The sequence below is a fragment of the Zalophus californianus genome, chromosome 1 (assembly GCF_009762305.2).
Source record: "Zalophus californianus isolate mZalCal1 chromosome 1, mZalCal1.pri.v2, whole genome shotgun sequence".
Lineage (NCBI taxonomy): Eukaryota > Metazoa > Chordata > Mammalia > Carnivora > Otariidae > Zalophus > Zalophus californianus.
Genome location: NC_045595.1, coordinates 20,752,047 through 20,780,034, shown reverse-complemented (window position 1 = coordinate 20,780,034; position 27,988 = coordinate 20,752,047). Strand labels below are relative to the sequence as shown.

The 27,988-nt window shown below is 57.2% G+C and overlaps 1 protein-coding gene and 1 long non-coding RNA gene across 6 annotated transcripts; one reads left to right on the top strand and one right to left on the bottom strand.

The window, feature by feature from the left end:
* Window positions 1–517: 517 nt before the first annotated feature.
* Window positions 518–4,594, bottom strand: LOC113918683. The gene is made up of 2 exons (XR_003518654.1): window positions 4,133–4,594; window positions 518–648 (listed from the first exon to the last, which is right to left on the bottom strand). It is a non-coding gene; the product is annotated as an uncharacterized LOC113918683 (long non-coding RNA).
* A 1,323-nt stretch (window positions 4,595–5,917) lies between these two features.
* On the top strand, window positions 5,918–26,354 carry LOC113917950 (twinfilin-2). Of its 5 annotated transcripts, none has more exons than XM_027586055.2 (9): window positions 5,918–6,077; window positions 9,767–9,844; window positions 12,107–12,285; window positions 12,666–12,761; window positions 12,971–13,075; window positions 13,216–13,341; window positions 14,420–14,570; window positions 14,694–14,815; window positions 20,035–26,354. In XM_027586055.2, the coding sequence occupies exons 1-9, from the start codon at window positions 6,053–6,055 to the stop codon at window positions 23,128–23,130; spliced, it is 3,978 nt and encodes a 1,325-aa protein (XP_027441856.1). In that variant the 5' UTR covers window positions 5,918–6,052; the 3' UTR covers window positions 23,131–26,354. The 5 variants fall into 5 exon arrangements, 3 of the variants coding, with proteins under 3 accessions (XP_027441856.1, XP_027441855.1, XP_027441854.1); XM_027586054.2 differs by lacking the exon at window positions 20,035–26,354 and adding an exon at window positions 15,213–15,811 and having other exon boundaries at window positions 5,920–6,077; XR_003518395.2 differs by lacking the exons at window positions 5,918–6,077; window positions 9,767–9,844; window positions 12,107–12,285; ... (3 more) ...; window positions 14,420–14,570; window positions 14,694–14,815 and adding an exon at window positions 15,379–19,107 and having other exon boundaries at window positions 20,035–23,327; window positions 25,959–26,354.
* Window positions 26,355–27,988: the final 1,634 nt, after the last annotated feature.

Here is a 27,988-nt window from a genome sequence, read left to right as displayed (position 1 = left end):
ACTATTCCTGCTTCTGCAATCCAGTGCCCCTCTCATTCCCAGACCTTTGGATTGGCCATTTGCCTTTTTCTTTCGCCAGAAGTTTCCAGGCACTTCTGTCTCTGTTGTCTGAAATTGTAGGTGAGGTTCCTTGGGGTGGGTCTCTCTTCATTTCTGGGCTGAGCCCTCCCTGGGGGTCATGCACTCCTCACCCTCCAGTGACACCCTTCTCCCGACTGTTCAAGTGAACCCAAGCTTGCCCCGCTCCTGGCCAGACACCTCTCCTCAGCTAACTCAGCCAGTGTGTGAGGGATGGAGGTGGGGAGGAGTTTAGAAAAAAAAAAAAAGATTTTTATGCTACATTTTTTTCACTCACAATGAGAATAGCTATTGTTGAGTCCCATGACTCAAAATTTCAAAGGTGGGGTGCCTGACTGGCTAAGTCAGTAGAACATGCAGAACTTGATCTCGGGGTCATGAATTCAAACCCCACGCTGGTCATAGAGATTACTTAAAAAAAAAAAAACCCAAAAAGAAGCCTTTTAAAAAGTAAAAGTATATTTAGTAACAAGTCTCCGCCCACAACCCCATCCCCTCCCTGGCCACGCAGTTCCTCTCCCTGGAGACATTACTAGTTTCTTGCAGATCCTTCCAGAGATGCCAGGTATTCTGTGCAAATTCAAGCAAAAAAAAAAAAAATTACCTATAAGACAAGAAATAATGAGTGTTGGCAAGGATGTGGGGAAGAGGAAACTCTTTTGCACTGTTGGTAGGACCGTAAATGGGTTGCAGCCACTGTGGAAAACAGTATGGAGGTTCCTCAAAAATTAAAAATAGAGCCACCATATGATCCAGCAATTCCACTTCTGGGTATTTATCTGAAGGAAATGAAATCAACATCTCGAAAGCATGTGCACCCTCATGTTCACTGCAGCATTATTTACAATAGGTAAGACATGGAAACAACCAAAGTGTCCACTGACAGATGAATGGATGAAGACAGTGTGGTACACACACACACACACACACACACACACACACACACACACACACACACACACAGGAATATTACTCAGCCATAAAAAAGAAGGAAATTATGCCATTTGCAACAACACAAATAGACCTTGAGTGCATTAAGCTACATGAAATAAGAGAAAGATTAAACACTGTATGATCTCACTTATATGTGGAATCTAAACAAACAAATCCCAAATTGATAGACACAGAGAACAGATTGCTGGCTGTCAGAGGCGGGGGGTAGGGTTGGGCAAAATGAGGGGAAGTTGGTCAAAAGGTATGAACTCCCAGTTATAAGGTAAGTAAATTCTGGGATGTAATCTGTAACATGGTAACTATATTAACCTGATGTATTGCACATTTGAAAGTTGCTAAGAGAGTAGAACTTAAAAGTTCCCATCACAAGAAAAATCATTGTAGCTATGTGGTAATGGATGTTAACTAAACTTATCATGGTCGTTTCACAAAATATACAAATAATAAATCATGTTGTACACCTAAAATTGATACAATGTGATATGTCTATATCTCAATTTAAATACTTTAAAAATTAAATATATGTAAAATCTTTCCTCTTCTCCTCCTTTTCTTTACATGAATGATAGCCTACACCTGACATTTTCATAGAAGATACCTCTATCTTTTAGTATTAGTCCTTGAAGAGCTGCCTTATTGTTAAGGCTACAGAGTAGTTTGCAAAAATGCAGATTTTATGTAGCTAGTCTCTCAGTGATGGACATTTAGCTTGTTTTCAGTTATCGGCTTTACAGTTTTTTGTGGGGGCGTATTGGTAGGATCAGTTCCTAGTAATGGAACTGTTGGGGCAAAGGCATTTGTTGTTCTCATAGCAGCCCTATTCACAATAGCCCAGAGGTGGAAATGACACAAACGTCCATCATCTGGATGAATGGATGAACAAATTGTGGTATACATGTGCAATGGAATATTCTTCAGCCATAAAAGAACGAAGTACTGTCACATGCCACAATGTGGATGAGCCTCCAACGCATTATGCTAAGTGAAAAAAGCCAGATATGAAAGGTCACGCGTTTTATGCTTCCATTCATATGAAATATCCAGAATAGGTCAATCTGTGGAAACAGAAAGCAGACTGCAGGTGGCCAGGGGCTGGAGGAGGGAGGAATGGGGAATAACTGCTTAACGAGTACAGTATTCTTTTGGAGTGATGAAAATGTTTTAGAACTAGAGATGGTGGTTGCACAACATAGTGAATATACTGACTTGATCACTTTAAGATGGTTAATTTTTTTTTAAGATTTTATTTATTTATTTGACAGTGCACAAGCAGGGGGAGAGGCAAAGGGAGAGGGAGAAGCAGGCTCCCCATTGAGCAGGGAGCCAGACATGGGGCTCCATCCCAGGATCCTGGGATCATGACCTGAGCAGACGCTCAACTGACTGGGCTGCACAGGCGCCCTGGTTAATTTTATGTTATGTGAATTTCACCTCAATTCATGAAAGGAGGGGAGCATACACATTTACAATTTTGTAGATATTGTCCTACATGAAGGTTGCACCGATTTACTCTCCCATCAGCCTATTTTCTCATCATTTGACCATCATAGTTTTTCATTAAAGTTTTTAATCTTCCCTATAAAGATATGCAAGTCTAGTTTGATTTCCCTTTAACTTAGTAAGAAAGGATAATCAATTTTCTATAGTTCTGGGAGACCTATTTGTATTTCTTTTTCTGTGGATAGTCTGTATCCTTTGCCCAGTTTCTTAGTGAGCCATTGGGTTTTTTCATATTGATTTGAGAGCTCTTTATTTATTTATTAAGATTTATTTATTGAGAGAGAGAGAGAGAGAAAGGGAGAGAGAATCTCCAGCAGACTCCCCACTGAACAGGGAGCCCACCTCGGGACTTGACCCCTGACCCTGAGACTGTGACCTGAGCCAAAATCAAGAGTTGGACACCTAACTGACTGAGCCACTCAGGTGGCTAGAGCTCTTTATTTTGAAGTGAGTTACAGGTATGTTGTTTGTAGCCAATTACAGTTTGTTGTTTGTGTTTGCACTCTGATGGTGGCTTTTTCCATACAGACTTTCAATTTTTAATGTAAATGAATTTATCAATTTTTTTTTCTTTTATGGTTGCTGAGTTTGGTGACATACTCAGAAGGCCTCCTTCATTCCAAGATTCTACAAAATTTTCCCTTTGTTTCTTCAGTATTTTTATAGCTCACTTTTTTTTCTAAAACATTTAATTAAACCTTGGATCCACCTAAAAAAAAAAACAGTATGTTCTAATAATTTCAATGGCTGACTCTGTATTGAGAAACATCAGAAAGGAGCAACCAACCTGTTCCTGGATACTGTGTTCAGCCTGGACTCATGTGAGGAGGAACTGTGTGCGGCTTTCTCATCTTTCCACCTGAAACCAGATCTCAGCCAGGGATGGAGTCTGGGCACTCTGCTGGCCCTCGGGCTCCTTGCCTGCATCCCAGGCTGTGAAGCTGAGCACGACTCAAACCCACCTCCCAAGGAGTTTCCTTCCCTGGTCAAACCCTCACCACTGAGGTGTGAGATACTGATGGAGGGCGCGAGGACCACTGCCCAGTAGGATTTCTCATCCTTTGATTGTTCCATTGTCTTGAGTAAAGGAAACTAAGTTCCTGGGGACACTCACTACCTCATAACCTGCATCAAATCACTTCATCTCTCCAAACCTCAGATTCTTCAACTGTAAAATACAGTAACACCTCCCTCATAGGGCTGTCATGAGGATTAAATAAATGTGCCCAGTACATAGTAAGTGTGCAACAGAAAGACTAATTTGTTTTTGTTTTGTTTTCTTAAGTAAACACCCAACATGGGGCTCAAACTCAAGACCCTGAGATCCAGAGTCTCGTGCTCTACTGACTGAGCCAGACAAGTGCCCCAAGACTCTAATTGTTCATTGATTTATTTATTTGGCAAATATTACTGAACACTTACCAATGCTGGGCACTGTTCTAGGTGTTGGGGATGTGGCAGGGGCAAAAACTTAACTACCGGTAGAAGGAAAATAAGTAAGCAGGTAAATATAGGTATCAGGAAGGAATAAAAACAAAGAGAGTGCTGCAGGCAGGGGTTAGTCAGGCAACAGGGGAGACCGTGCAGTTAAGGTACTCACAGTTCATCCAGTGATGGACATTTCTACAGGGAACATAACATTATTATTTCATGAACCTGTTTTCTTGGCTAATTCCCGTTTCCAAGAAGTGGAGGCTCTTCTGCTTCTGTGGAATTGCCAAGTGCTCCCGTGGAGGTGGCCAGGTCTGAGAGCTGATGGAACTGTTGGCTCTGCGTGGCTCGTCCCATCTGCGATGTGGCAGGGCTGAGTCGGGGACTTGCCTATGAACTCTTCTTTCAAGGGCAGGCCATGAGGCCTCAGAGTCTTTATTTTACATTGTGAGTTCTGAGGTGGCCAACGTGAGCACACTACACAGGTTCAGTCCTCAGGGTGTGCACAGGAAGATAAAGAGAAAAATCCTTCAGGGGTGGCTGAGCCACCTGGGTGGCTCAGGTGGTGATCTCGGGGTTCTGGGATCCCACCCCACATCTGGCTTTCCGCTCAGCAGCAAGTCTGCTTCTCCCTCTCAAATAAATAAAATCTTGAAAAAGAAAATTCTTCAGGCCGCCTGGGTGGCTCAGTGGGTTAAGCAACGAACTCCTGATTTCCGAGCAGGTCATGATCTCAGGGTTGTGGAATCTTAAGCCTGGCGTTGGGCTCTGCACTGGGCAGTGAGACTGCTTAAGATTCTCTCTCTCCCCCCATCCCCCCACCCCGCGCTCCCTCTCTCTCTTAAAAAAAAAAAAAAGAAGAAGAGAAAAGAAAATCCTTCAGTTTTGTGTTTGCTGGACTCTCAGGAAATGAGAAACCAGGGCTTGGGGCACACAGAGGAGGGCGCAATGCTCCTTGCTCAGCGTGGGGTAGTGGAACAGTGAGCAGAGAGCTCAAGCTAGGGCCAGACGGTAGGCAGGCCCCCACTCCATCATTAATTCTCAGCAACCCCAGCCCCAAAACGTGGCCTCCCTCCCAATCTTCCCAGCCAAAGTCCGGGACAGGCTCTGATTGGACTGACTGGGGTCACCTGTTCACCCCTGACTCACCGGGGCCTGGAAGATACGTTCTGTTGATCTGATCGGCCAGTCACAGCAGGGCTGATTGCCAGAGAAGGCAAAGCCGCTGGGTATGGAGCCAGAAGTTGATTAGGAGTTGAGAAGTTCCTCACTCGCCAAGCTCTGGCCCTCCTTCAACCTCTGGGCCTTTGCACATGTAGTTTCCTCTTCTCCGAAAACTGTTCCTTCTGTTCTCCTAGGCTGACCTCCAGGTCTCCACCCAAACTTCACCTCTTGGTGGCCCCTGCTCTCGGGGCTGGGCCCTCACTGCCACAGGTTCATCTGCTAACTACTTGGTATGTCAGTCTGACTCCTACTCTCAGGATAGGGCCTGCAGCCAGGCCAGCCTCGAGGGGCCAGTGCTTCGCAGGAGGCGCTCAGGAAACGCCTCTAGGAAAAGGGATGCGGCACAAACACACGCGCGCACATCCGCACACGAACCCTCTTCCCGGCCATAAATGGCCATAAATGGGGCGCGCATCCCACCCCACTTGGAAACCCGCCTATCCTGGGGCACACAGACTCGCGCGCGCACTCCCGGACGCGCCGCAGCCACAGACCCCTTCGCTCAGGGCGCACAGACACACACGCCCGCGTGCGCCCACGCACGCCCGGCCACACGCAGGCCCTGTTCTCCGCCACAAACAGGCACGCGCAGGCGCGCGGACACACCGATCAACTCCCCGCGATAGGCGCACCCGGAACAAGGCGCACGGTGCGCGCACGCGCGGCCCCGAGTTCCCGCCCCCTCCTGGCCTCGCCCGTCGGGGGCGGGGCGCGCTGGGCCGGGTCCTGCGGCACCGCCCGGGAAGCTGCGCGAGGCTGGGCGGTCGCCGCCACATCCTCCTCCTCCTCCCGGGCCGGGCGAGCAGAGCGGGTCCAGGGCCGAGCCGAGGGCTCCAAGGGCGCGGGCGGAGCGGGGCACGGAGCCATGGCGCACCAGACGGGCATCCACGGTGAGGGCGGATGGTGGGCGGGCAGGGGGCCGAGGGTCTCCGCTCGCGGCTGCGCCCCCTCCCTGGCACTCAGCCCCTCTCTCCTCCCTGGCAGCAGCCTGGGGAAGCTTCCTGTTCTCTTTTGCAGCCGCGGGTCGCCTGGGGTGGGCACATCTGGGGGCGTGCGACTTACTGTGCATGGTTAGGAGTGGGTGTACATGTAGGTACACAGTTGGAGTGAAAATATCTGTGTGCCCATCTAGGGGTGGATGTGCCTGTGTGCACCCTTCTATATATTTTTGTGCCTTTCTGGGGGTGGGGGTACCGGATGTGCACATCTGGGGGATGTGCACTTGTGTGTATAGTCCTGTGTTTGCACATCTGGATGTGACTGCTTGTGTATGTCTAGGGTCATTCATGCACATGCACTAATAGCTGATTGAATGACCACTGTCGCATGGAACCATCTTCAGGCATCAGTGTTTTGTGACTCTGTGCACATGTCTGTGGGTGTCTGTGTGTGTGTGCAGTTTGGGTACATCTCAGTGTGCATTTGTTACCACGAATGCATGTGTCAGATGTGTCTGTGTTTGGCTTCTATGGGTTTGTGGCTGTGTGAGGAGTCGTCCCTGACCTTTGGCTCCTCCCAGGACCCTCACACATTTGAGCAAGCTAGACTAGGGAAAACCGGGGCCAGGACCCTCACAGTGGGATCGGGAGAGTTGCCAATCTGACCTTGACCTCTGACCTCCCTACCATTTTCCACTCTGATCTCCTGAGTCTGCTCCAGCCAGGGTTGGAAGGTCCCAGCTCCAGGATAGAGGAAAAAAGAGGGTCCACATACAGGGTTTGTGAGGGAGGGTCCTGGCTTTAGAGACTCCAGGCCAATACCCCCTACCCTAAGCTTCTCCAGCCTAGAGCATCACCCCCTCCCCAGGAGCCAGGTGTCCTAACCCTACCCCGGTCTGAGTGTCCCCCTTCTGTCACTGGCTTGGGAGGACTGCCTGGCCTGTGGGAAAGGCCCAGGCTGCTTGCCCAGACAGCCGACAGCCTGGTGGTTTGGCCATCAGCCACTCCTCCCACCACACCAGGATCCCCAGCCCGGAGACACCACCACCATCGACCAGCCCGACTGCCTGGATCTCAACTTGGCTTGTGGTCGTAGTGGCTGCTTGGTGGCCAGACCAGCTAGAGGGTTTCCCTGGCCCCGCCCCACAGGACCAGAGAAGGCAGGGGTCTGGGTCAGGGCCAACCTCCTGCCGGTGGGCCAGCCTCTGCTGGAGGGGCTGGAGGGTGGCTTCGTGACTCAGCCCCACAGAAGGGAACAGATGCCCCCTGGACCTGCCCCTTCCTTCCCCTTTGTCTGGTCACTGCTGCTGCCTCCATCTGAGAGTGGATCGGAAGTCAGGGCCCCTCCTCCTTGCTCAGGACTGACAGGTCCTGTGGCCAAGGACCTGCTTCACACCTTCATTTCCCATGTGGTGAGACAGACCTGCCTAGGGGATCACTGGGGACTGGGCCGTCCTCAGCCCTTCTGCCTATGAGCAGCCCACTCCTTCCCATTTCTGGCCTGGGGAGGTGGCAGGTGAGATTGAATGCCCTGGATGCCCAGATGCCCTCCCAGTCATGGCCATAAGTGTGGATCTGTTGACCTCAGAGCAGGGAAGCGGTGGCCGGGGGGGGGGGGGGGGGGACTTGTAACTTGAGGCTTACCAGGGTGGAGGGTGGGCAGGGCAGCAGAAGCGGGGGCAGGGAGGTGGGAGAGCATGAATCTTTGATGATAGAGGCTCAGGTGTCCCAGGCCTGGCCTCTGGATTATTGATGGTGGCTGAGGAGTCATGGAGGGGGATGTCTCTTCCACTACTGGGGTGTCACTCTGTCCTAGTAACTCTAGAAGGGGCGTGGCAGCCTCCCTTAGGGGAGCTTCTTGGCTTTACCTCCTGGAAGGTCTGAGCAGGTGGAAAGATGCCATCATTAAAGTAATAAAATTTAACAATTGTTATTCATAGAGGCCCCATTACTGAGCATTTTTTCCCATTTACTCCTCAGCATGGCTCTCTACAGCTTGGGAGTATTAGCTCCACAGTATAGATGAGTCTGAGGCTCAGCAAGGTCAGAGGTCACACACGGCTGTGGGAAAGATGGAGACCCAGAGGCCAGGCTTTACCTCGGCGACCTGCTTGTGGGGTCTGCTGATAGGCAGTTCTGTCCTGGCCCAGTGGGGTTGTGTCTCCATACCATGGTCACTCGGTTGGGACCCTGCTCACCCAGCAGCCATGGAGGGTGGTATACAGCCTGAGGTCTCAGGCTCAGGGTCACCCTGCCTGACGGGCCCCTGAGGACATGACCTGAGTTTGTTTTCCTAAAGCCCCCCCCACCCCCAAGCTGCCCAGTCTGGGCCCTATAAATATTCTCTGACCTCAGCCCTCCAGCTGTGTTCCTGCAGAATTCTCCTGACCCCTGGGTAACCTCAAGGTCATGCTGGCCTGGCTCTGCACACCCAGAGACCCAAGTCAGGCCCTTCCCCACTTGGACTTTGGTTTCTGCGTCTAAACCACTGCTAGATCTGTGACGTCCCTGGTCCTCACCTCTGCCCTTGGGATCCTGGGTCATTGGATGTCACCTTCCAGCTCTGTGACACAAAGACCAAGACAGGGTCTGTACTGAAGAGTTCCTGATTGCCACTCCTCGCCTGGAAGCCTTCTGGACGGCCTCAGGGCTGAGGCCTTGTTGCTCCTGGCAGGGCTGGGTATGGGCTAGGCGTGGGCTGGGCTCCTGGCCTCTCAGGGTGAGGCAGCCTGGTTGACAGGCTGGGGCCGGGTGTACAGGCCTGTGTGTTTGTTTTTTTTTTTTTTTTTTTTTTTTTTAAAGATTTTATTTATTTGAGAGAGAGAGAATGAGAGATAGAGAGCACGAGAGGGAAGAGGGTCAGAGGGAGAAGCAGACTCCCCGCCGAGCAGGGAGCCCGATATGGGACTCGATCCCGGGACTCCAGGATCATGACCCGAGCCGAAGGCAGTCGCTTAACCAACTGAGCCACCCAGGCGCCCCAGCCTGTGTGTTTGTTACTCCGGGGACCGTATCTGTGTGTATGTTGGAGTGTCTAAATGTGTGTGTCCACTTATGTTTGACCAAATGAGTGGGTTTTCACGTGTGAGGGTGTTTGCATTTCTACTCCACTCTGTCACATACGGGCTTATTTGTTACATTGACATGCTGGACTGAGTAGGTATCCGATGGCGTACGCAACAGTGACGCACGTGTGCCTGTGTGTGTGTGTGTGTTCATGGACATAGTGGTCAGTGCACAGTGGGGGCATTTGCTCACTTATTTCTGTGTTTGTGGATATGACAGACAGTGTCATGGGCCAGTTCAGTGCTGGGCCTTCCTAGGGGGCAAGGGACAGGTGGGGGCCATTCGCTCTGGTGGGCCTGGCCTGTCCAGAGCCCCCCCCCTTCCTTGAGTGGGCTGGCCCATCCCCGCCTCCCCTGTCACCAGAGCTATCTCAGCCAGCAGGCCACACTGCTGGCTAAATTTGGGAGCTTCTGTTCATGGGCCGTGTCAGGTTCCCAGTCACATGGGGGGCCCTATTTAACCCGGCTCCCAGCTCCACCAGCAGACCCCACAGGACAGAGCGGGCCCTGAACGTGTCCCAGTCCACCCTGCTCACCCTGCCCGCTCATCCCTCACCATGTTTCTTGTTCTCATAGCCACCGAGGAGCTGAAGGAATTCTTCGCCAAGGCACGGGCCGGCTCTGTCCGGCTCATCAAAGTTGTCATTGAGGATGGTGAGTGCCCCCTACTGCCCCCTTTGATGAGCTAGGGCATAGGCCGGCAGCTGGACCCTGCTGCTTCTCTGGGAGCTGCTTAGACCTTGGCCTCCAGCCCCTTCAGGACCTCACTTTCTCCATCTGGGGACGGGAGGGGCGTTGTAGGAGAGCAGCGGAGGTGGGCATGATCATTAGCCCTGTTACACAGAGCAGGAGTCAAAAGCTGGGGAGACAGCAAGGAGAGCCCTGCCCAGGGGTCCTGTCCAGCTCCCCAGAGGCTATGAAGGGGTCAGAGGCCCAGTTGGGATGCTGGGCTGGGTGTGGGGGCAGGGGACCAGTGAGGCCAGGCACTGCCGCATGTGGCGAGTGCCACTCACCTCCCTCTGTGATCGGCAGGCTGGCCTGGCTTGGCTCCTGGCCGGGGGGAGTCCCAGGGAGAAGCCCGGGGCCCTGCCCTTGGGAAGTGCCCCTGCAACAGGGCAAGGGGCCTCGTGCCCAGCTTGCTTTGAGAGCATGACTGGGGGATTCCAGGGTTGGCCAGGCCTTGGCCTGGACGCTGGGAACCTGAGGCTTGCAGAGGGTGGGTGCTCAGCATAGAGGGGTTGCGGGTGGGTGAGCTTGAGCTGAGGCCTGAAGTGGGGGGAGAGTTTGAGGAGGTAGAGGACTAGACTGAGGCTTGGTGGCAATACCTCTGCCTTCCCTTCATGCTGAGGTGTTGTCCCTGGAGGTGAGGGGGAGAGACACTGGGAGTGGGCTGGGCCCCCCACGAATCCTTCCAGTCCTTGGTAGCCAGCAGTTGTGGGCCTTTTGGAGGGCCCCCTAAATGGGCTTGGTTCCCACTTTTCTCTCAATGAATTGGTGCAAAGCAGGGTCTGCCCAGACCCAGAATTCACCCCAGGCTTCAGTGCCAGCGCTGTGCTGGGTTTTGTGTGGGGTCCCCAAGTTCAGATGCCCTCAGAGGCTGGGTCAGGGTCACTATGGTAGGTCATGAGTAAAGGCTTCCTGGGGTGATAGGCCACAAGCCCCCCTGCTCCCCAAAGAGATAGACTCATTGGCCCTGGTCCTCAGCCTCCCTGTTGCCTCCCAGACAGGACATACGTGCAGGTATTTAGCAGGAGGGATCTCTGCGTGGGCTCTTAGCTCCGTTATGCATTGTGGTTGTTGGGGCACCTGGGAGTCCCCAGGAAGGTTTAGGCTCCCTGACAGACGGCCACTGCCCACCTCCTACCGAGTGCGGCTTGAGCACCTTCTAGAGAATCTGTCCATCCCACTTCTTATGTAAACTTCCCATTTTGAAAATGTTGGCAACAAATTAAACAGTGTTGGCAGTGCTGTTGGGCCGACTGTGCCTGCTGGTTTTCACCCTTGATCCCGCCTGAATTCTGAGAGGATCGGTGAGGAGGCCAAGACCTGCAAAGAAGCTTCTGGGCTGGTGGGCCTGACATGTTTGGGCTCCAGACAGCTGGGCCCCTTGCCCTCATGACGAGGGCCTGGTGGTCACGTACCCCCTGGCCAGGCGGTGATCACCCTATGCCTGTGCACACCTGGGCTGGTGTTTGGTGCCCCGCTAAGGCCCTGTGGGTGGATAGGTCAAATGTATGTCCAGCCTCAATGGGCCATTCGGCCAATGTGCACCAGCCAGGGAGGTGGCCGGCCTATTGGCCCCAGGCGCTAAGAAGTTTGTGACTTTTTGGGGAGGGGACTACAACTGGCTAGTGGCAGCAGGGTACAGGTTTGTACAGTGTCTGGGAGGAGCCCCTGTTCTCCCTCTTTGCTCCCGCAGCTCCCTGTGGCCTGAGGCTGGACCCCCCAGCTCCCTCAGCACAGTTGTTCTGAGAAGGGTGCGTTGGGGCTTCTGCTGGAGCCTCAGGCTAAGGGAGGAGGGGGGCAGGAGGTGGTACCGTGTGCCGAGGAGCTGTGCCCGCGGGATGGCTCTGAACGTGTGGGTGTTTGTGAGGGGACCACATTGTTGGTGGCCGTGGGCAACACAGCTGCGTGTCTCCTCGTGCTTGTCGGTGTTCGGTCATCTGCGGGCGCATTCTCGAGGCCGCTTCTGTGCGTGCATGTGTATGCATTCGTATAGCTGGTGGTGGTGTGCCCTCGTTCATTCATGTACTCACTCACGGATTCAGTCACATCGCCTCATCCTTCAGGGACTTGCGAGCTCCCGGGGAAGGTGGTGGAGTGGCCCGCAGATCTGAGCCCCCGCCGAGGAGGTCCGCAGTCCAAGGTGGGGACAGGAGATGGCTACTCCTCGGCTCACCCGGCCTCTGCCCCCAGAGCAGCTCGTGCTGGGCGCCTCGCGGGAGCTGCTGGGCTGCTGGGACCAGGACTACGACAGGGCCGTGCTGCCTCTGCTGGATGCCCAGGAGCCTTGCTATCTGCTCTACCGCCTGGACTCGCAGAACGCCCAGGGCTTTGAGTGGCTCTTCCTCGCCTGGTCACCCGACAATTCTCCCGTGAGTCCTGGGGACCCCTGCCCAGCCCCCCAGATCAGGGGAGAGGGGAAGCTGGGTCTGAGCAAGAGACCAAGGCCCTGCCTTGGGGATTCTGAGGGGAGAGACACCAGGTCCTGCCCCAGAGTCTGAGAGAGGGCAAGGCCCTGAGCTTGGAGCCTGGCTTCTCCCAGAGGCCTCCCAGCCACCTCAGCCTGGTTCTGGGAGGCCCAGAGGTCAGGGTGGAGAGGGTTCCACCCCATCGCATCCTGGCCCTGTGCTGCGCCCTCTGCTGGGTATATGGGCACAAAGCCACAGCCCGGTCCCCACCCGGAGCCTCCTGCCTGCTCCTGGAGAGACAGCCCTGCCTGGAGGGGTCTCACGGCTTAGCTCCTACCCTCCAGGTGCGGCTGAAGATGCTGTATGCGGCCACACGGGCCACAGTGAAGAAGGAGTTTGGGGGCGGCCACATCAAGGATGAGCTCTTTGGGACAGTGAAGGTAGGCCCCCTAGGCCAGACTCCACCAGGCCGGGATCACAGGCCCACAGAGGGTGGGATGTTATGCAGGGTCCCACAGGAAGTGGGTGCCAGGGGTGGGGAGGCGTGGGGAGGGCTGGGAGAGTCCAGGGGCTTCCAGCTGGGGTGCTCAGTGGGCTTCTGCCAGCTCACCCCACGGTGCCCATTTATGCTTCTGCATTCACCGGCCAGGACGACCTCTCCTTTGCTGGGTACCAGAAGCACCTGTCGTCCTGTGCGGCACCTGCCCCGCTGACCTCGGCCGAGAGAGAGCTTCAGCAGATCCGTATTAATGAGGTAGGTGCGCCAGACCGGGTGGGCGGGAGTCTTGCCCTGAGGCCCTCCGGGTCCCGTGAGGCCCAGCGGCCGGCCTGCCTGTGCTCCGAGGGCTCTGGTCAGGCAGGTCAGGGCCTCCCTCACTCTTTACCCGCACCCAGGTGAAGACGGAGATCAGTGTGGAGAGCAAGCACCAGACCCTGCAGGGCCTCACCTTCCCACTGCAGCCTGCAGCCCAGAGGGCGCTACAGCAGCTCAGACAGAAGACCATCAACTACATCCAGCTGGTGAGTGGCCGTGTCCCCCCCAACCCCCCAGCACACTGTGCCGCTGCCCTGCTCCCGCTCAAGCCCGGGGACGGGTGTGCGCCTGGCCCCCGGTCTGTGCACTTCAGCTCCCGCATGTACTCGTGGATCGGACTGGCCCCTGCCCCCTCCCCGTCCCTACCCGGTCCTGTTTGCCGCGTGCAGGGGACGCACAGGGTTCCCCTGTCTTGCCCAGTCCTTGCTCATGTGCAGGGACATCTGTGAGATCCACGCTGACCCTCAGACCTGAGGCCCTATCTGTCCGAGATGCCCTCTGCAGCCCCCTGGGCTGCCCCTTCTCCTCAGGCAGGGCCTCTTGGCCCGGTGGCCAGGCTTCCCCCTTTCTTTGGTTCTTTCTTTCTTTTTTTTTAAGATTTACTTGTTTATTAGAGAAAGAGCACGAGCTGGTGAGGAGGGGCAGAGGAAGAGGGAGAGAGAGAATCTCAAGCAGACTCCCCACTGAGTGTGGAGCCTGACCCGGGGCTCGATCCTACGACCCTGAGATCATGACCTGAGCCGAAATCAGAAGTTAGATGCTTAACACACCCCTGCCCTTTCTTCTGTTCTTCCTTTTTTTTTTTTTTTTTTTTAACTAAGCTCTACACCCAACGTGGGGCTTAAACTCAAGACCCTCAGATCAAGAGTCACATGCTCCACTGACTGAGCCAGCCGGGCGCCCCGTGCCTCCCCCTGCCAAGGAGAATGGCTCCTTCCTTCTGAGGCGGGTCCCCCCCCCAGAAGCCTCATCCTTGAGGACAGGCCAGCCTGACAGTGGGGCCTGCCTCAGGTCGAGGCTCTCCCCGCTGTCCTGTCCACTGCCCTTGGTGGGGCTTCCTCCTCTAGCGGAGCTTCAAAGGGGCAGAGGTCGGGGCCCACGTGTGACCTCTTCATAGGGACCCCTGTGGTGGATTGGCCACTGGGGTGGGGAGTCCTGAGAGAGGGAGACCACACACAGGCTCCACCCTGGCTCCTGCCTGTCCCCTCGGGGACTTCTTGTTTGCCAGGTGGGCCCAGGCCCTCCCCCCGCTCATGTTCTCGTGTCTCCCCTTGCCCTGGGCAGAAGCTGGACCTGGAGCGGGAGACGATCGAGCTGGTGCACACGGAGCCCACGGAGGTGGCCCAGTTGCCTTCAAGGGTTCCCCGAGATGCTGCCCGCTACCACTTCTTCCTCTACAAGCACACCCATGAGGGTGACCCCCTCGAGTCTGTGGGTGAGTGGCCATAGCAGGGCTCCCACGCCTGTGTCTGGACACAGGAGCTGGGTAGCCTTGCTACAGGGGGCGTGGGTCAGCAGGTCTCCCAGCCTCAGCTCACCGCCCCCCCCCCCCGACCAGTGTTCATCTACTCGATGCCGGGGTACAAGTGCAGCATCAAGGAGCGCATGCTCTATTCCAGCTGCAAGAGTCGCCTCCTAGACTCAGTGGAGCAGGACTTCCAGCTGGAGATCTCCAAGAAGGTGGGTGCCCATTCCCCAGAGCCTCACTGCCCAGGGGCCAGGACCACCCCCCCGCCCCAGCTGGGGCCCTGGAGTCCGAGGCAGGGGTGAGGCAGGGGTTATTGGTGCCGTGTCACATGGATGGGCATGGGGCCAGCTGACTGGTGGCGTGGACAAGCCCCAGCCTTGGCCACCCATGATCCTCCTCTCCCTGGCTCTGAAGGCAGGTAGGGGTCACCAAAGCGTGCAGGGCAGCAGACCCAACCCTGTGTTCCTGGGGGTGGCATTCCAGGTGGGGGTCTGGGAGAAGACCCCAGGGCTAGAGTATGAGAGGTCGAGGGGGTGCCCCGGGAGTGGGGGTGACCCGGGGTGGTTTGTGTCAGGGCCCCCCACCAGACCACTGCCTTGCCCCATGCAGATTGAGATTGGCGATGGGGCGGAGCTGACAGCCGAGTTCCTCTACGATGAGGTGCACCCCAAACAACATGCCTTCAAGCAGGCCTTCGCCAAGCCCAAGGGCCCAGGGGGCAAGCGGGGCCACAAGCGCCTCATCCGTGGCCCCGGCGAGAATGGGGATGACAGCTAGGTGGCCGGACCTGAGCCATGCCGGCACGTGGACCGTGGGGCTCTGCGCTCCACTGCTCCCAGCCACCTGCCTCCTTCCCAGCCTGGGCTCCAGGGGAGGGTTGCTTCCTGTGGGGCAGGAGGGCTGGTGATGGAACATTCTTGCAGCTTCCGAGGGCCACCGGGCTGGCGTTTTGTGACCTTCCCCCTGTTGCTGTCCCTGCCTCTCACCTATGTGCCCCAGGGGTCCGGGGATCCTGCCTGGCTGGCTCAAGGGGGCTGGGTAGGGAGCCTGGAAGAATGAGCTTGGCCTCCAGGGGAACTAGGGTCCTAGCACAGCCCCAAAGCCTTTGGCCACAGGGGTGGGTTCAGTCAGGGCTGGCATAGGGGGTCACTGAAGGATAAGATGGTTGAATGCTGTATTTTTTAAAGAATAAAATATTTTTAAATCAACACCTGAGTCTGGCCCTGAGGAATCACCTCTGGCACTGGGAATTGGGAAACTGTGTGTCTAACTGCCCTCCCTCAACTCGGAAGGGGCCTGTCAGCCTGCTAGGTGGGGCTGCAGCACCCCTGGCTACAGGTATATGGGAGAGAGAGAGAGAGAGAGAGAGAGAGAGAGAGAGAGAGAGAGAGAGAGAGAGAGAGAGAGAGAGAGAGAGAGAGAGAGAGAGAGAGAGTGTGTGTGTGTGTGTGTGGACACAAGCCTCACACTGGTTGCCTTGTTGATGGGAGCTCAGCCCGAGAGGCAGGCACACCTTCGCCATGATAGGGGGCATCTGGGCGTATTCATTTCCTATGGCCGCTGTAACAAAGTACCAAACATAGCGGCTTAAACCCACACAGATTTGCTGCCCTAGTAGTTCTTGTAAATCTAAGGCTGAAGTCTGACAGGGCTGACATCCAGCTGTTGGCAGGACTTGTTCCTTCTGGAGGCCTCCGGGGCGAGTCTGTGACCTTCTCCAGCTTGAAAGGCTGCCCACATTCCTTTGCTCATGGCCCCGACTCCCTCCTCAAAGCTGGAGAGGTAGCATCTTCTCTGTGATTCTGCTTCCTTCGGCTTCCCGGTCACATGGCCTCCCTCTGTAGTCAGATCCTCCTCTGCCTCTGTCTTCTAAGGATTATTTTCACTTCCCCACTTTCCAGATACTCTCCCCACCTCAGGATCCTTCACTTAATCCCACCTGCAAGGGCCCTTTTGTCCTGTATAGGAACGTATCCACATGTTTGGGGATTAGGCCACGGATCTCCTTGGGGCATTCTTCAGCCTGCCACACTGGGTCTGCTCTGCCTCCTGGACCCTTTGGGGCTGAGGTGTAGACCTTGGACCTCTAATCTGTGCGCATGTGTGCAGACCTGAGCTCTGTCAGTTTGTTGGTCCTCTCTGCTACTTTTGTTCCTGCCCCCGAGGGTCTGGCTCCCTGGTCCCTGGGACTCTGGGAGAGTCTCCTTTAGGCTCGGGGATTCAGCAGGAGCCAGAACTTCAGCCCATGCCTCTGAGAAGGGGGTGAGAGGCCCCTCCTATCCCAGGTGGGAGGTGTGCGGGGGTGGGGGCATGAGGGGTCATTGGCTAGGATTCAGCTGCTGAGTGGGCACCGTCTTTCTCTTGGGAGCATGTCTTGGGCTGGGGCTCCGGAGAGTGTCCCATCCCCAGGGCCTTTCGCAGCCCCTACTCAAGACCCTAGAATTATACAAAGGAGAGCTGGAACCCTAGCTAGGACCCAGAGAAGGAGGCCTACCCTTGCCCACCCCAAACACTGGCTCCCAGGTGGGCAGGAAGACAGTGGCATTGCCCCCCTCACCACTGCTGAAGCCCTGGGCCTAGGTACCAGCTGGATGCCCGGCAGCCGGGAGCCTGCCTGCCATGACAGCCACCCAGAAGTGGGCATGGAGAAGCAGGGGTGGGCAGGTGTCCAGCCCTGCGTCCTCCCAGCAGAAGCTCTATTTGTTCATTCATTAATTCATTCAGCCATCATTCAGAGACATTTTCTCTGCCCAGAGCTGAGTGCTGGAGACTCATGGACTCAGTAAATATTGAGCACCTATGATGTCCTGGGCACTGTGCTGGACCCTGCGTATACAGACAAAAAACTCTTGCCATTGAGAAGCAGAAATTCCAGGGCGCCTGGGTGGCCCAGTCGTTAAGCGTCTGCCTTCAGCTCAGGTCATGGGATCGAGCCCTGCATTGGGCTCCCTGCCCAGTGAGGAGTCTGCTTCTCCCTCTCCCTCTCCCTCTGCCCCTCTCCCTGCTTGTGCTCTCTCTTTCTCTCTGTCTCAAATGAAGAAATAAAAATCTTAAGAAAAGAAGCAGACATTCCAGTAGGAGAATAGGACAATATACAATAGACCATGGAAAATCAATGATATGTTAGCAGGTAAAAAGTTACGACAATGAAAAGCAGCAGGTAAAGGGGCTGAGTGGTATCAGATCTAGGGTGAGAGGTTTAAAAGGAGGTCAGGGAAGGCCTCCAGAGGGTCATGTGTGAGCCAAGATACAAAGGAGGCAATGGAGGGGGCCAAGTGAATAGGAAAAGAGTTTCCAGGCAGAGCAAACAGTAAGTCCAAAGGCCCTGGGGCAGGAGACTGCATGGAAGTATTCAAGCCCCAGCCAAGGAGGCCAGTGTGGCTGGAGATTGGTCAGGGGGGCCATGGGAGGGCAGATCTCATAGGACCTTGTTGGCCATGATGTGGACTGTGCCTTGGATTCCAGAAAGGGCCAGGAAGGAGTCTGAGCCGAGGAAGGGCCTAGTGTGATTTAGGGGCGGAATGTGAATAGGCTGTGGGGTGTGAGCACAGAAGCAGGGCAATCCGTGGGGCGGCAGTGACTGCACTGGTCTAGGCGAGAGATTGAGGATGGCTCAGGCTAGCCTGGTGAATGTGAAGGTGGTGGGCAACGGGCAGATTCTGAAGCTGGAGCCAACGGGACTTGCCGTGGGCCCAGGTCACCCTGAGGCTTTGGGCCTGAGTCATCTGTTAGGATCAGCTGGGTCAGAGGGAGCGTGGCAAGAGCCATCCCAGCTGGCCTGGCCATGGGGCAGGTGCTCTGACGGGGGGCCCCCTTGGCACACTGGGCACGCAGAAGAGGAAGCCCTGCCCCAGGAGGAAGTGGCAGGCTGCGGTGGAGGCAGGTGCAGCCAAGGTGAGGCCCATGCTGCTGCACCCCCGGGTGTGCCAGGCCCCCCCCCAGAGCTCTGGGGACAGGACCAAGGGGGCAGGAACGGGCAGGTGTGGGAGCCACTGGCCCAAGAGAGCTCCCTTTGGGGCAGGGGCCAAGGGGCTGAGGTGTGAGAGTGCCAGTCCTCTTGGGACAGGGAGCACCCTGGCAGGGGTGTCAGCATGCCTAGCCCACATCTGGTACTGCCCCCAATCCCAGTCTCTCACTGACCTGAAACTGGGCTCTGTGACTGTTTCTCCCCAGACTTTCCCTGATGACAGGTGTGAGGCCTCCAGGGCAGTGGTGGGGTGGGGGTGGTGGGGGAATGGAAAGAGGAAGGATTGAAGGGGCGGTCTGCAAACTGCCTATGCAAATGGCCTCTGACTCAGAGGCCTCTGTCCCGTGCACCCCCCCAACCCTCACTCCAGGCCTGGTGGGGGCGAGGGAGGGGGCTACCAGGTTTTTTCTTAATTCTCACTTCCTCTGTTCTCTGAGCCGATGCGGGAAGGGGCTGTGAGCCCTAAGCATCCTTTCCTGCAGCCGCTGCCCAGTCTGCCAGCCAGGCCCTCTGGAGAAGCCCCCGCTCCCTGTCATGGTAAGACAGCAGCCCTTATTAGCCCTCCAGGGAAGGGGGCAGCGGGAAGTGGTGGTGGTGGTGGGGGGGGTTTGGTGGCTGCAGACAATAGTGAAAGGGCTGTCCCTGACGTGGCCCTGAGGACACTCACTGAACCCCGAAGACATCAAAGCAGAAGACTTTCTCTGAGCAAAAAGACCAGAACCCATTGTGTGGCTGGGGATCCTGAGGCCTGGGGCTTTGCTCAGTGGTGGCGCTGGGGCAGCAAGCCAGGTGGACGCCCGGGACTAGACGCTGTCTGGCCCTGTGCTGCCCTCCCTATCTGATCTGTTCTGACCTGCAGTGGGTTGGGTGCTTGGTCTGGGAGAGGTGGGGGAGGGGGAAGAGCTGGGCAGTGCCCTCTCCCCCACCCCCCACCCCCCACCCCCGGCCCCAGCCGGGGCCCCGTGTGGTACTCAGCCCAGACCCTAGCAGAAGACTCTCGTGCCTGCCTGGGACTTCGCCAGAGGCAGAGGGAGGGGTTGGGGGAGGCCGGTGGAGGACATGGAGGGCTTTTCAGGGCAGCTGGGTGGAAGGGAGCCAGGGGTCCCCTGGCTCAGGAAGAAAGAGAAGTGGCCCCTGAGGAAGGAAAAGGGAAGGTGAGGGAGAACCCGGTGGGCCTGCTGACTGCCAGCCTGGCTCTCCTGTCTGGCTGGGGTTTGGTTTTGCGTGAAAGTTCTAGATCATGAGTCTGGATTCCAGGTCTCAGACGCAGCTCTGACTTGAAGGCTGGTTCTGAGACCCGAGTCTACGTTCTCCGTGAGCCTTAGACCGGGGTGGGTGCTGAGCAGAGGCAGGAGCCTCCCCGGGGAGGGCTTGGAGAGAGGGTTTTGGGAGCCCTGCTGGGAGCCCCCAGGAAGTGGGGGCAGGTGGAGGCGGGGCTGCAGCTGTACTCTCACAGGCCCGCAGGGCCCCTGCTGTGGCGCCCTGCACCCCCTGTCTCTCCTGGTGCAGGCTGCCGTGCTGGCCGTGGTTCTGGCCCCGGGCGCCCTGCCTCCCTTCCTGCCCTGTGAGCTCCAGCCCCACGGCCTGGTGGACTGCAACTGGCTGTTCCTCAAGTCTGTGCCCCGCTTCTCGGCGGCAGCGCCCCGCGGGAACATCACCAGCCTCTCCCTCTACTCCAACCGCATCCACCACCTCCACGACTCCGACTTTGTCCACCTGTCCAGCCTGCGGCGTCTCAACCTCAAGTGGAACTGCCCCCCCGCCGGCCTCAGCCCCATGCACTTCCCCTGCCACATGACCATCGAGCCCAACACCTTCCTGGCCGTGCCCACCCTGGAGGACCTGAACCTGAGCTACAACGGCATCACCACTGTGCCCGCCCTGCCCAGTTCCCTCGTGTCCCTGTCCCTGAGCCGCACCAACATCCTGGTGCTGGACCCTGCCCACCTTGCGGGCCTGCACGCCCTGCGCTTCCTCTTCCTGGATGGCAACTGTTACTACAAGAACCCCTGCCGACAGGCCCTGCACGTGGCCCCGGGCGCCCTCCTGGGCCTGGGCAACCTCACACACCTGTCGCTCAAGTACAACAACCTGACCGTGGTGCCCCGCCTTCTGCCCCCCAGCCTGGAGTACCTGCTCTTGTCCTACAACCACATCATCACCCTGGCCCCCGATGACCTGGCCAATCTGACGGCCCTGCGCGTGCTTGACGTGGGGGGGAACTGTCGCCGCTGTGACCACGCCCGCAACCCCTGCAGGGAGTGCCCCCACGGCTTCCCCAAGCTGCACCCTGACACCTTCAGCCACCTGAGCCGCCTTGAAGGCCTGGTGTTGAAGGACAGCTCTCTCCACAGCCTGAACCCCAGGTGGTTCCTCGGCCTGGGCAACCTCCTGGTGCTGGACCTGAGCGAGAACTTCCTGTACAGCTGCATCACCAAAACCAAAGCCTTCCATGGCCTGGCCCGGCTGCGCAGACTCAACCTGTCCTTCAATTACCACAAGAAGGTGTCCTTCGCCCACCTGCATCTGGCGCCCTCCTTCGGGAGCCTGCTGTCCCTGCAGGAGCTGGACATGCATGGCATCTTCTTCCGCTCGCTCAGCGAGACCACGCTCCGGCCGTTGGCCCACCTGCCCATGCTCCAGCGTCTGCATCTGCAGTTGAACTTCATCAACCAGGCCCAGCTTGGCATCTTCGGGGCCTTCCCGGGCCTGCGCTACGTGGACCTGTCAGACAACCGCATTAGCGGAGCTGCAGGGCGGGCGGCGGGGGCCACGGGGGAGGCGGGCGGGGTGGAGAAAGTCTGGTGGCTGTCCAGGGACCTGGCTGCGGGCCCACCGGGCACCCCGAGCTCTGAGGACTTCATGCCAAGCTGCAGGACCCTCAACTTCACCTTGGACCTGTCGCGGAACAACGTAGTGACGATCCAGCCGGAGATGTTTGTCCAGCTCTCGCACCTGCAGTGCCTGTGCCTGAGCCACAACAGCATCTCTCAGGCGGTCAACGGCTCACAGTTCGTGCCGCTGAGCAGCCTGCGGGTGCTGGACCTGTCCCACAACAAGCTGGACCTGTACCACGGGCGCTCCTTCACCGAGCTGCCGCGGCTGGAGGCCCTGGACCTCAGCTACAACAGCCAGCCCTTCGGCATGCGCGGCGTGGGCCACAACCTCAGCTTTGTGGCGCAGCTGCCGGCCCTGCGCTTCCTCAGCCTGGCGCACAACGCCATCCACAGCCGCGTGTCCCAGCAGCTCCGCAGCGCCTCGCTGTGGGCCCTGGACTTCAGTGGCAATGCCCTGAGCCAGATGTGGGCGGAGGGGGACCTCTACCTGCACTTCTTCCAAGGCCTGAGGAACCTGGTCCGGCTGGACCTGTCCCAGAATCGCCTGCACACCCTCCTGCCCCGCAACCTGGACAACCTCCCCAAGGGCCTGCGGCTGCTGCGTCTTCGTGACAACTACCTGGCTTTCTTCAACTGGAGCAGCCTGGCCCTCCTCCCCATGCTGGAGGCCCTGGACCTGGCGGGGAACCAGCTGAAGGCCCTGAGCAACGGCAGCTTGCCGAACGGCACCCGGCTCCAGAGGCTGGACCTCAGCAGCAACAGCATCGGCTTCGTGGTCCCCGGCTTTTTCGCCCTGGCCACGAGGCTGAGAGAGCTCAACCTCAGCGCCAATGCCCTCAAGACGGTGGAGCCCTCCTGGTTTGGCTCCGTGGCAGGCGCCCTGAAAGTCCTAGACGTGACCGCCAACCCATTGCACTGCGCCTGTGGGGCGGCCTTCGTGGACTTCTTGCTGGAGGTGCAGGCCGCAGTGCCCAGGCTGCCCAGCCACGTCCGGTGTGGCAGCCCCGGCCAGCTCCAGGGCCACAGCATCTTCGAGCAGGACCTGCGCCTCTGCCTGGACGAGGCCCTCTCCTGGGACTGCTTCGGCCTCTCGCTGCTGGCTGTGGCCCTGAGCCTGGCTGTGCCCATGCTGCACCACCTGTGTGGCTGGGACCTCTGGTACTGCTTCCACCTGTGCCTGGCCTGGCTGCCGTGGCGCGGGCGACAGCGGGGTGCTGCCGCCCTGCCCTACGATGCCTTCGTGGTCTTCGACAAGGAGCAGAGCTCGGTGGCCGACTGGGTGTACAACGAGCTGCGGGTCCAGCTGGAGGAGCGCCGCGGGCGCCGGGCGCTGCGCCTGTGCCTGGAGGAACGTGACTGGCTGCCCGGCAAAACGCTCTTCGAGAACCTGTGGGCCTCGGTCTACAGCAGCTGCAAGACGGTGTTCGTGCTGGCCCACACGGACCGCCTCAGCGGCCTCCTGCGTGCCAGCTTCCTGCTGGCCCAGCAGCGCCTGCTGGAGGACCGCAAGGACGTGGTGGTGCTGGTGATCCTGCGCCCCGATGCGCACCGCTCCCGCTACGTGCGCCTGCGTCAGCGCCTGTGCCGCCAGAGCGTCCTCCTGTGGCCCCGGCAGCCCAGCGGCCAGCGCGCCTTCTGGGCCCAGCTGGGCACCGCCCTGACCAGGGACAACCGCCACTTCTACAACCGGAACTTCTGCCGTGGCCCCACAACGGCCGAATAGCCCGGGGACGGCCCAGGCCACCCCGCCATGCCACTGCCCGGCCTCCCCTGCTCCCCACCGGGCATGTAGCAGGTGCTCAATAAGCAGACGCCCCTCGGAGGCCCAACGGCTAACCCTGAGCTCACTGGAGGCGTGAGCGGGAGGCCAGAAGGGGGACTGCGCCAGGCTTTCCTGCCTGCAGTGAGGAGGGACAAGAGGTGATTTGGGAGAAATTGCCAAGCAGGAGAAGCGGGGGCCCAGACACCGCAGGTCTGCAGGGCAGGGAAGCTGCTGAGGACAGTTGTGTTGACGAGCATCTTCTCAGGGGAGTCTGAGGAAGGTCCCTGAATGTGGTCTCGGTCCTTCGCAGAGAGCAGGCTGGGTCTCCTGTCCCATCCAGGCCCCTCCTCACACGCCCTCCCCTCCCCATCCCCCGCCGCTCCAGGCAGCCCAGGGCAGGCTGGGTCGTATACCCGCCTCAGGATCTGCCTCCCACACCCGCACGCCTGAAAATGCCTTGAGGGCAGAGAACTGGCAGGCCTGCTTCATTCCTGGCCCCCAGCAAAATCCTGAGGGGCAGCGGCCCTGGTGAGTGTTCATTCCGGCGGGGGAAAGCGTTGTGCGGAGTTCAGGGGGCCGTTTGCGCCATCTGGTGGTCATGCCTGTGCTGTGCCCAGGAGGCGGGCCCGGGGTTGGGGCGAAGCCTCTAAGTAGCTCCCGGCAGCAGGGAGCTGGGAGCCACAGAGATGCTAGAGTGGGCTCACAATCCGTCCCTTTCCGTTTTCACCTAGAATGGATACTGGGTCTCTCTGTACTGACATCAAAGGGACACCTGGGTGAGCCACCACCTGGCTACAAAGGTGGGGCCTGCCTTCCCGGCCCCTGCATTTCACCGCGGATTGCCCTTAGGTGGGAGAGAGCCTCATCTGATGAGGGTGGAGCACGCGTGTACATTTCTAGTTCTGATATCCAGCGTAGGGTTCCAGACACTGCTTGGAGCACCAATGACTGGTGTTTGGAGACAGCCGAGTGTGTGGGGAGTTGTGGGTCACGTCAGGCCCGGAGCCTTGGCGGTTGCTTTGTCCTGGACTACTGCCTCACTGTCCCCACAAGTGAACCTGCCCTCTGAGGAGCAGAGGAGACGTGTGCAGCCGGACAGCTGACGCTGGGGCCCGGGGTGGCCGGAGAGTGGAACCAGCTCGGCTGGCTCAGGACAGCTGGGGGCCGGCCCAGCCACTTCAGGTCTCTGAGGTGGAAGGTGGGTGCTGGCCGAAGACTTGGCTATAACCTTACACAGCCTGACTGTGGGCAGCCCTGGGGTTTGAGGGGGAGCATAGCTGGGAGAGAAATGTAGGCCAACTTCCTCTTTCTGACTTGGGCACAGGGAATCCTGTGCTAGGCTGGTGGCCCCTGTTATCTGCTTGCCTGACAGAAAGAGGGGCGCCTGGGTGGCTCAGTCGGTTAAGCGTCTGCCTTCAGCTCAGGTCATGATCCCAGGGTCCTGGGATCAAGTCCCGTGTCAGGGTCCTTGCTCAGCGGGGAGTCTGCTTCTCCCTCTGCTGCTCCCCCTGCTTGTACTCTCTCTGACAAATAAATAAATAGAATCTTTAAAAAAAAAAAAAAAAAGGAAGAAAGACAGGTCTGATCCACCAACTGGAAGTCCCACATGGGCTCTGTCCTGTCTTGAGAGGCCTGTTAGATTCTGGAGGAGAGGACCGAGGCTCGGCATGGCCCCGCATACTCCCTTGGCCTGTGCCTGGGGAGAAAAGAAAACAAGAACTGTCTTTCGGCCAGGCTGGAGTCTAGGGGAAGCCCCGGCCGCACGGCTCGTGGGCTGATCTGGCCGCGTCTAGGAGCAGGAAGCAGGGCCTTATCCAGGGCCCCACAGTTTGCATGTGGGGAGCACCATCGGCCTGTCTCTCAGGACAGCTGAGTCTGCCTTCAGGCAGTTCTCAGATAGAATCCTCGTGTACCCACCCACCCACTCATGCTCACACTCCTGGTTCTTTTGGGGCTTCGGATTCAGAAGAGCATTTTCCGAATGTTTGGATTGGAGCTCGGAGTTATGGTAGGACAGTTGGCTTGACCTAAGTGAGTCTGAGGGTCCATGGTCCTTGGTTCAACCTGCAGAAAAAAGATCTGCTGTCTACAGGATCAGAAGGGGCAGACCTCCATTATCCTGGGTGTTAGGCTCAGGTGGGGCTGGGGGAGAGGCGGCTGCCCCTGCACTGTGCTCAGGAAGGGCGCTTGTGGTTGACTCCAGGCCCTCTCCTCCGCGCTGCTGGACACCCTTGACCATGAGCGCTAGCTGCGACCTCGCCCCTCAAGGCTGGGGAAGAGTGGGACTCAGGTCAGGCTACCTGGGCTAACTATTGGCTCTGCCATTTGGATTATCTCGGGCAGGCGACCTCCTGTTTGGAGCCTCAGTTTGCTCATCTATAAATGGGGGTGGCCAGGGTTACTCTGCCGGCTATTAAGAAGGCTTGATGCTAATGCATGTGAAGGTCTGAGAAACTAGCAGCCCTCAGCCGTCATTATTAGGTAAGGGGCTTCTGCGGAGGACAGCTAGCTGATGCGGCTTCGGTATTTTATCTCTGTAACCCAGAGACTGATCCTCCACCCAGAGCACTGAATGGGGTTCAGAGGCAGATGTGGTTGAATTAGAGGCACGTGAAGCTGCAAGCGGGCCCCTGGGGTTGCCTCCTGTGCTTTTTGCTGTCATGGGGGCAGTGAGTACTAGACAGACGTCTGGGCACAAGACTTAGGAAAGCCTGATAGGAGGAAAACGTAAATGTAAGAAAATTCTCCCTGCTAAGATTAGAAACGACAACTCTCTCTTTTCCCTCAAGGATACTCTCATGCTCCGGGCATCTATACATTCTTGGAAAACTTCTATCACATCATACATTTCCATACTCAAGTCCTTATTATGATGAGGGAGCAGAAGGCTAGCTGAAGACAAAGCACAAGCTGATACCCTGCAACCTCCCTGCACCCCCACTCCTGGCAGGACAGGTGTGTGACACTCTTCCAGCAATCTCCCAACTATCTTAATGCCTTGCCAGAGGGAAAAACAACCTTAGCTTGACGATAGCCAGGCCTCTAGTATCCTAAGGGTCTTCTTTAACAGATGAAAATCCTTTTGAAACCTCCCTTTTCCGGGGCACCTGGGTGGCTCAGTCATTGGGCTTCTGCCTTTGGCTCAAGGGGTCCTGGGATCTGGGATCCAGCCCCGCAACTGGCACCCTGCTCTGCGGGAAGCCTGCTTCTCCCTCTCCCACTCCCCCTGCTTGTGTTCCCTCTCTCGCTGTGTCTCTCTCTGTCAAATAAGTAAATAAAATCTTAAAAAAAAAAAAAAGAAACCTCCCCTTTCCTTACTTCCCCCAACTGCTGAGTATATAATCAGCCAGTTCTCAAGATCCCTGGGGGAGCAGGTGTTTCCACCCACGGGTTCTGTCCCCGGGCTTCAATAAAACCACCTTTTTGCACCAAAGATGTATCAAGAATACTTTCTTGGTCGTTGGCTCTGGACTTTACCCCACCAAACCTCACCTATATTCTAAAACCAAATCAATTAGAAGCCCAGCGCCTTATTTTGAAGCAGTTCACAAATCCTGTCCACTTCCTGCAGACGGCTCCATCATCCTGTGTTCTCATAACCATGAGTAGCAGTGAGGAGCAAAGGGGCGTGACCAACCCCCTTGACCCAGCAAACTCTGGGTCTTTTGAGAAGGAAGTGGGGGGGTCTTGCTAAGTGTTCAGAGAGAAACAGGACTTGCACTAGAGGGAACAAGTCACCCTGGGAGGAAGGGGGCGGAGGGAGTTCCTGCCAGGTGTAGGAGTGTAGGGGACGATGGGAAAGCCCGGCCAGTGCCCTGGAGGGACCGGGGCTGGGAAAGCAAGTGAGGCGTGTTTCCCGAGCAGAAACGAACCGTGTGCTGGTTGCAAGGTGACGGGACTTGCATCAGGCCCAGGGGCCTGCCTAGATTGGTGGCTTTGATGGGACCAGGACTCGGCCGCTCTCTCCAGGCCCAGTCCAGAGAAGGGGGCGCCCCGGGAAGGCGTGCCAGGACAACTGTGTCCAGGGAGGAGAAAGCACAGCCACCTAGAGATAAGAGCAGGGGGGCAAGGCCAAGCGTTCTCTGTCCTCCAGCGGCTTGTGGTTTCCTCAGCTCACTTCTGCTTTCCGGTGACGTAGACTTGGATGTTTCCCCTGGTCCCTGTTATGGGCTCAATGCGTACGTCCCAAATTCACGTATTACAGTCCTAACCCCGACGTGGTGACCTTTGGAGGTGTGGCCCTTGTGATGGGATTACTGGCCTTAGGAGAAAGAAAAAAGCAGTGCTCTCTCTCCACCCCCGTTCTGAGGAAAGGTCATGTGAATTTATAGCGAGGAGAGACTGGTCTGCAAGCCAGGAAGAGAGCTCTCGCCCAGAAATGAATCTGCTAGCACCTTGGTGTTGACCTTCCCGGCCTCTGTAACTGTGAGAAATGGAGGTCTCCGGGTGTCTGGTGCCTGCAGTGGTTTGTTAGGGCGGCCAAGCAAAGAAAGCCCCCTCTCCTTCATTCAGCACGCATTTGCTCAGTGTGTGCTGCGTCAGGTGCTGTTGCTGGCCGATACAGAAAGGGGATACAGAAGGGGGAGGACAGGGCGGATGACCAACAGGGGCAAAGTCATTGCGGGTGGTGACCAGTGCTCTGAAGGGCAGCACAGGAGGAAGTCAAGTGACGGGAAGAACAGAGGGGCTGGGCTGCCTCATCCTGGGGGCTCAGGGAAGGTCTCCTCAGGACCCTTGCCCTGTGGAAAGATGGGCAGCTGCGCCAGGATCCAGAGTAGCGAACCCCAGGGAAGAAACAATGGCTAACACCAAGGCCTGG

Coding starts and splice junctions, on each gene's coding strand:
- LOC113917950 (XM_027586055.2), top strand. CDS start 6,053: ATGGCGCACCAGACGGGCATCCACG. Junction 6,078..9,766: donor GCACCAGACGGGCATCCACG/GTGAGGGCGGAT, acceptor TTGTTCTCATAG/CCACCGAGGAGCTGAAGGAA. Junction 9,845..12,106: donor CAAAGTTGTCATTGAGGATG/GTGAGTGCCCCC, acceptor CTCTGCCCCCAG/AGCAGCTCGTGCTGGGCGCC.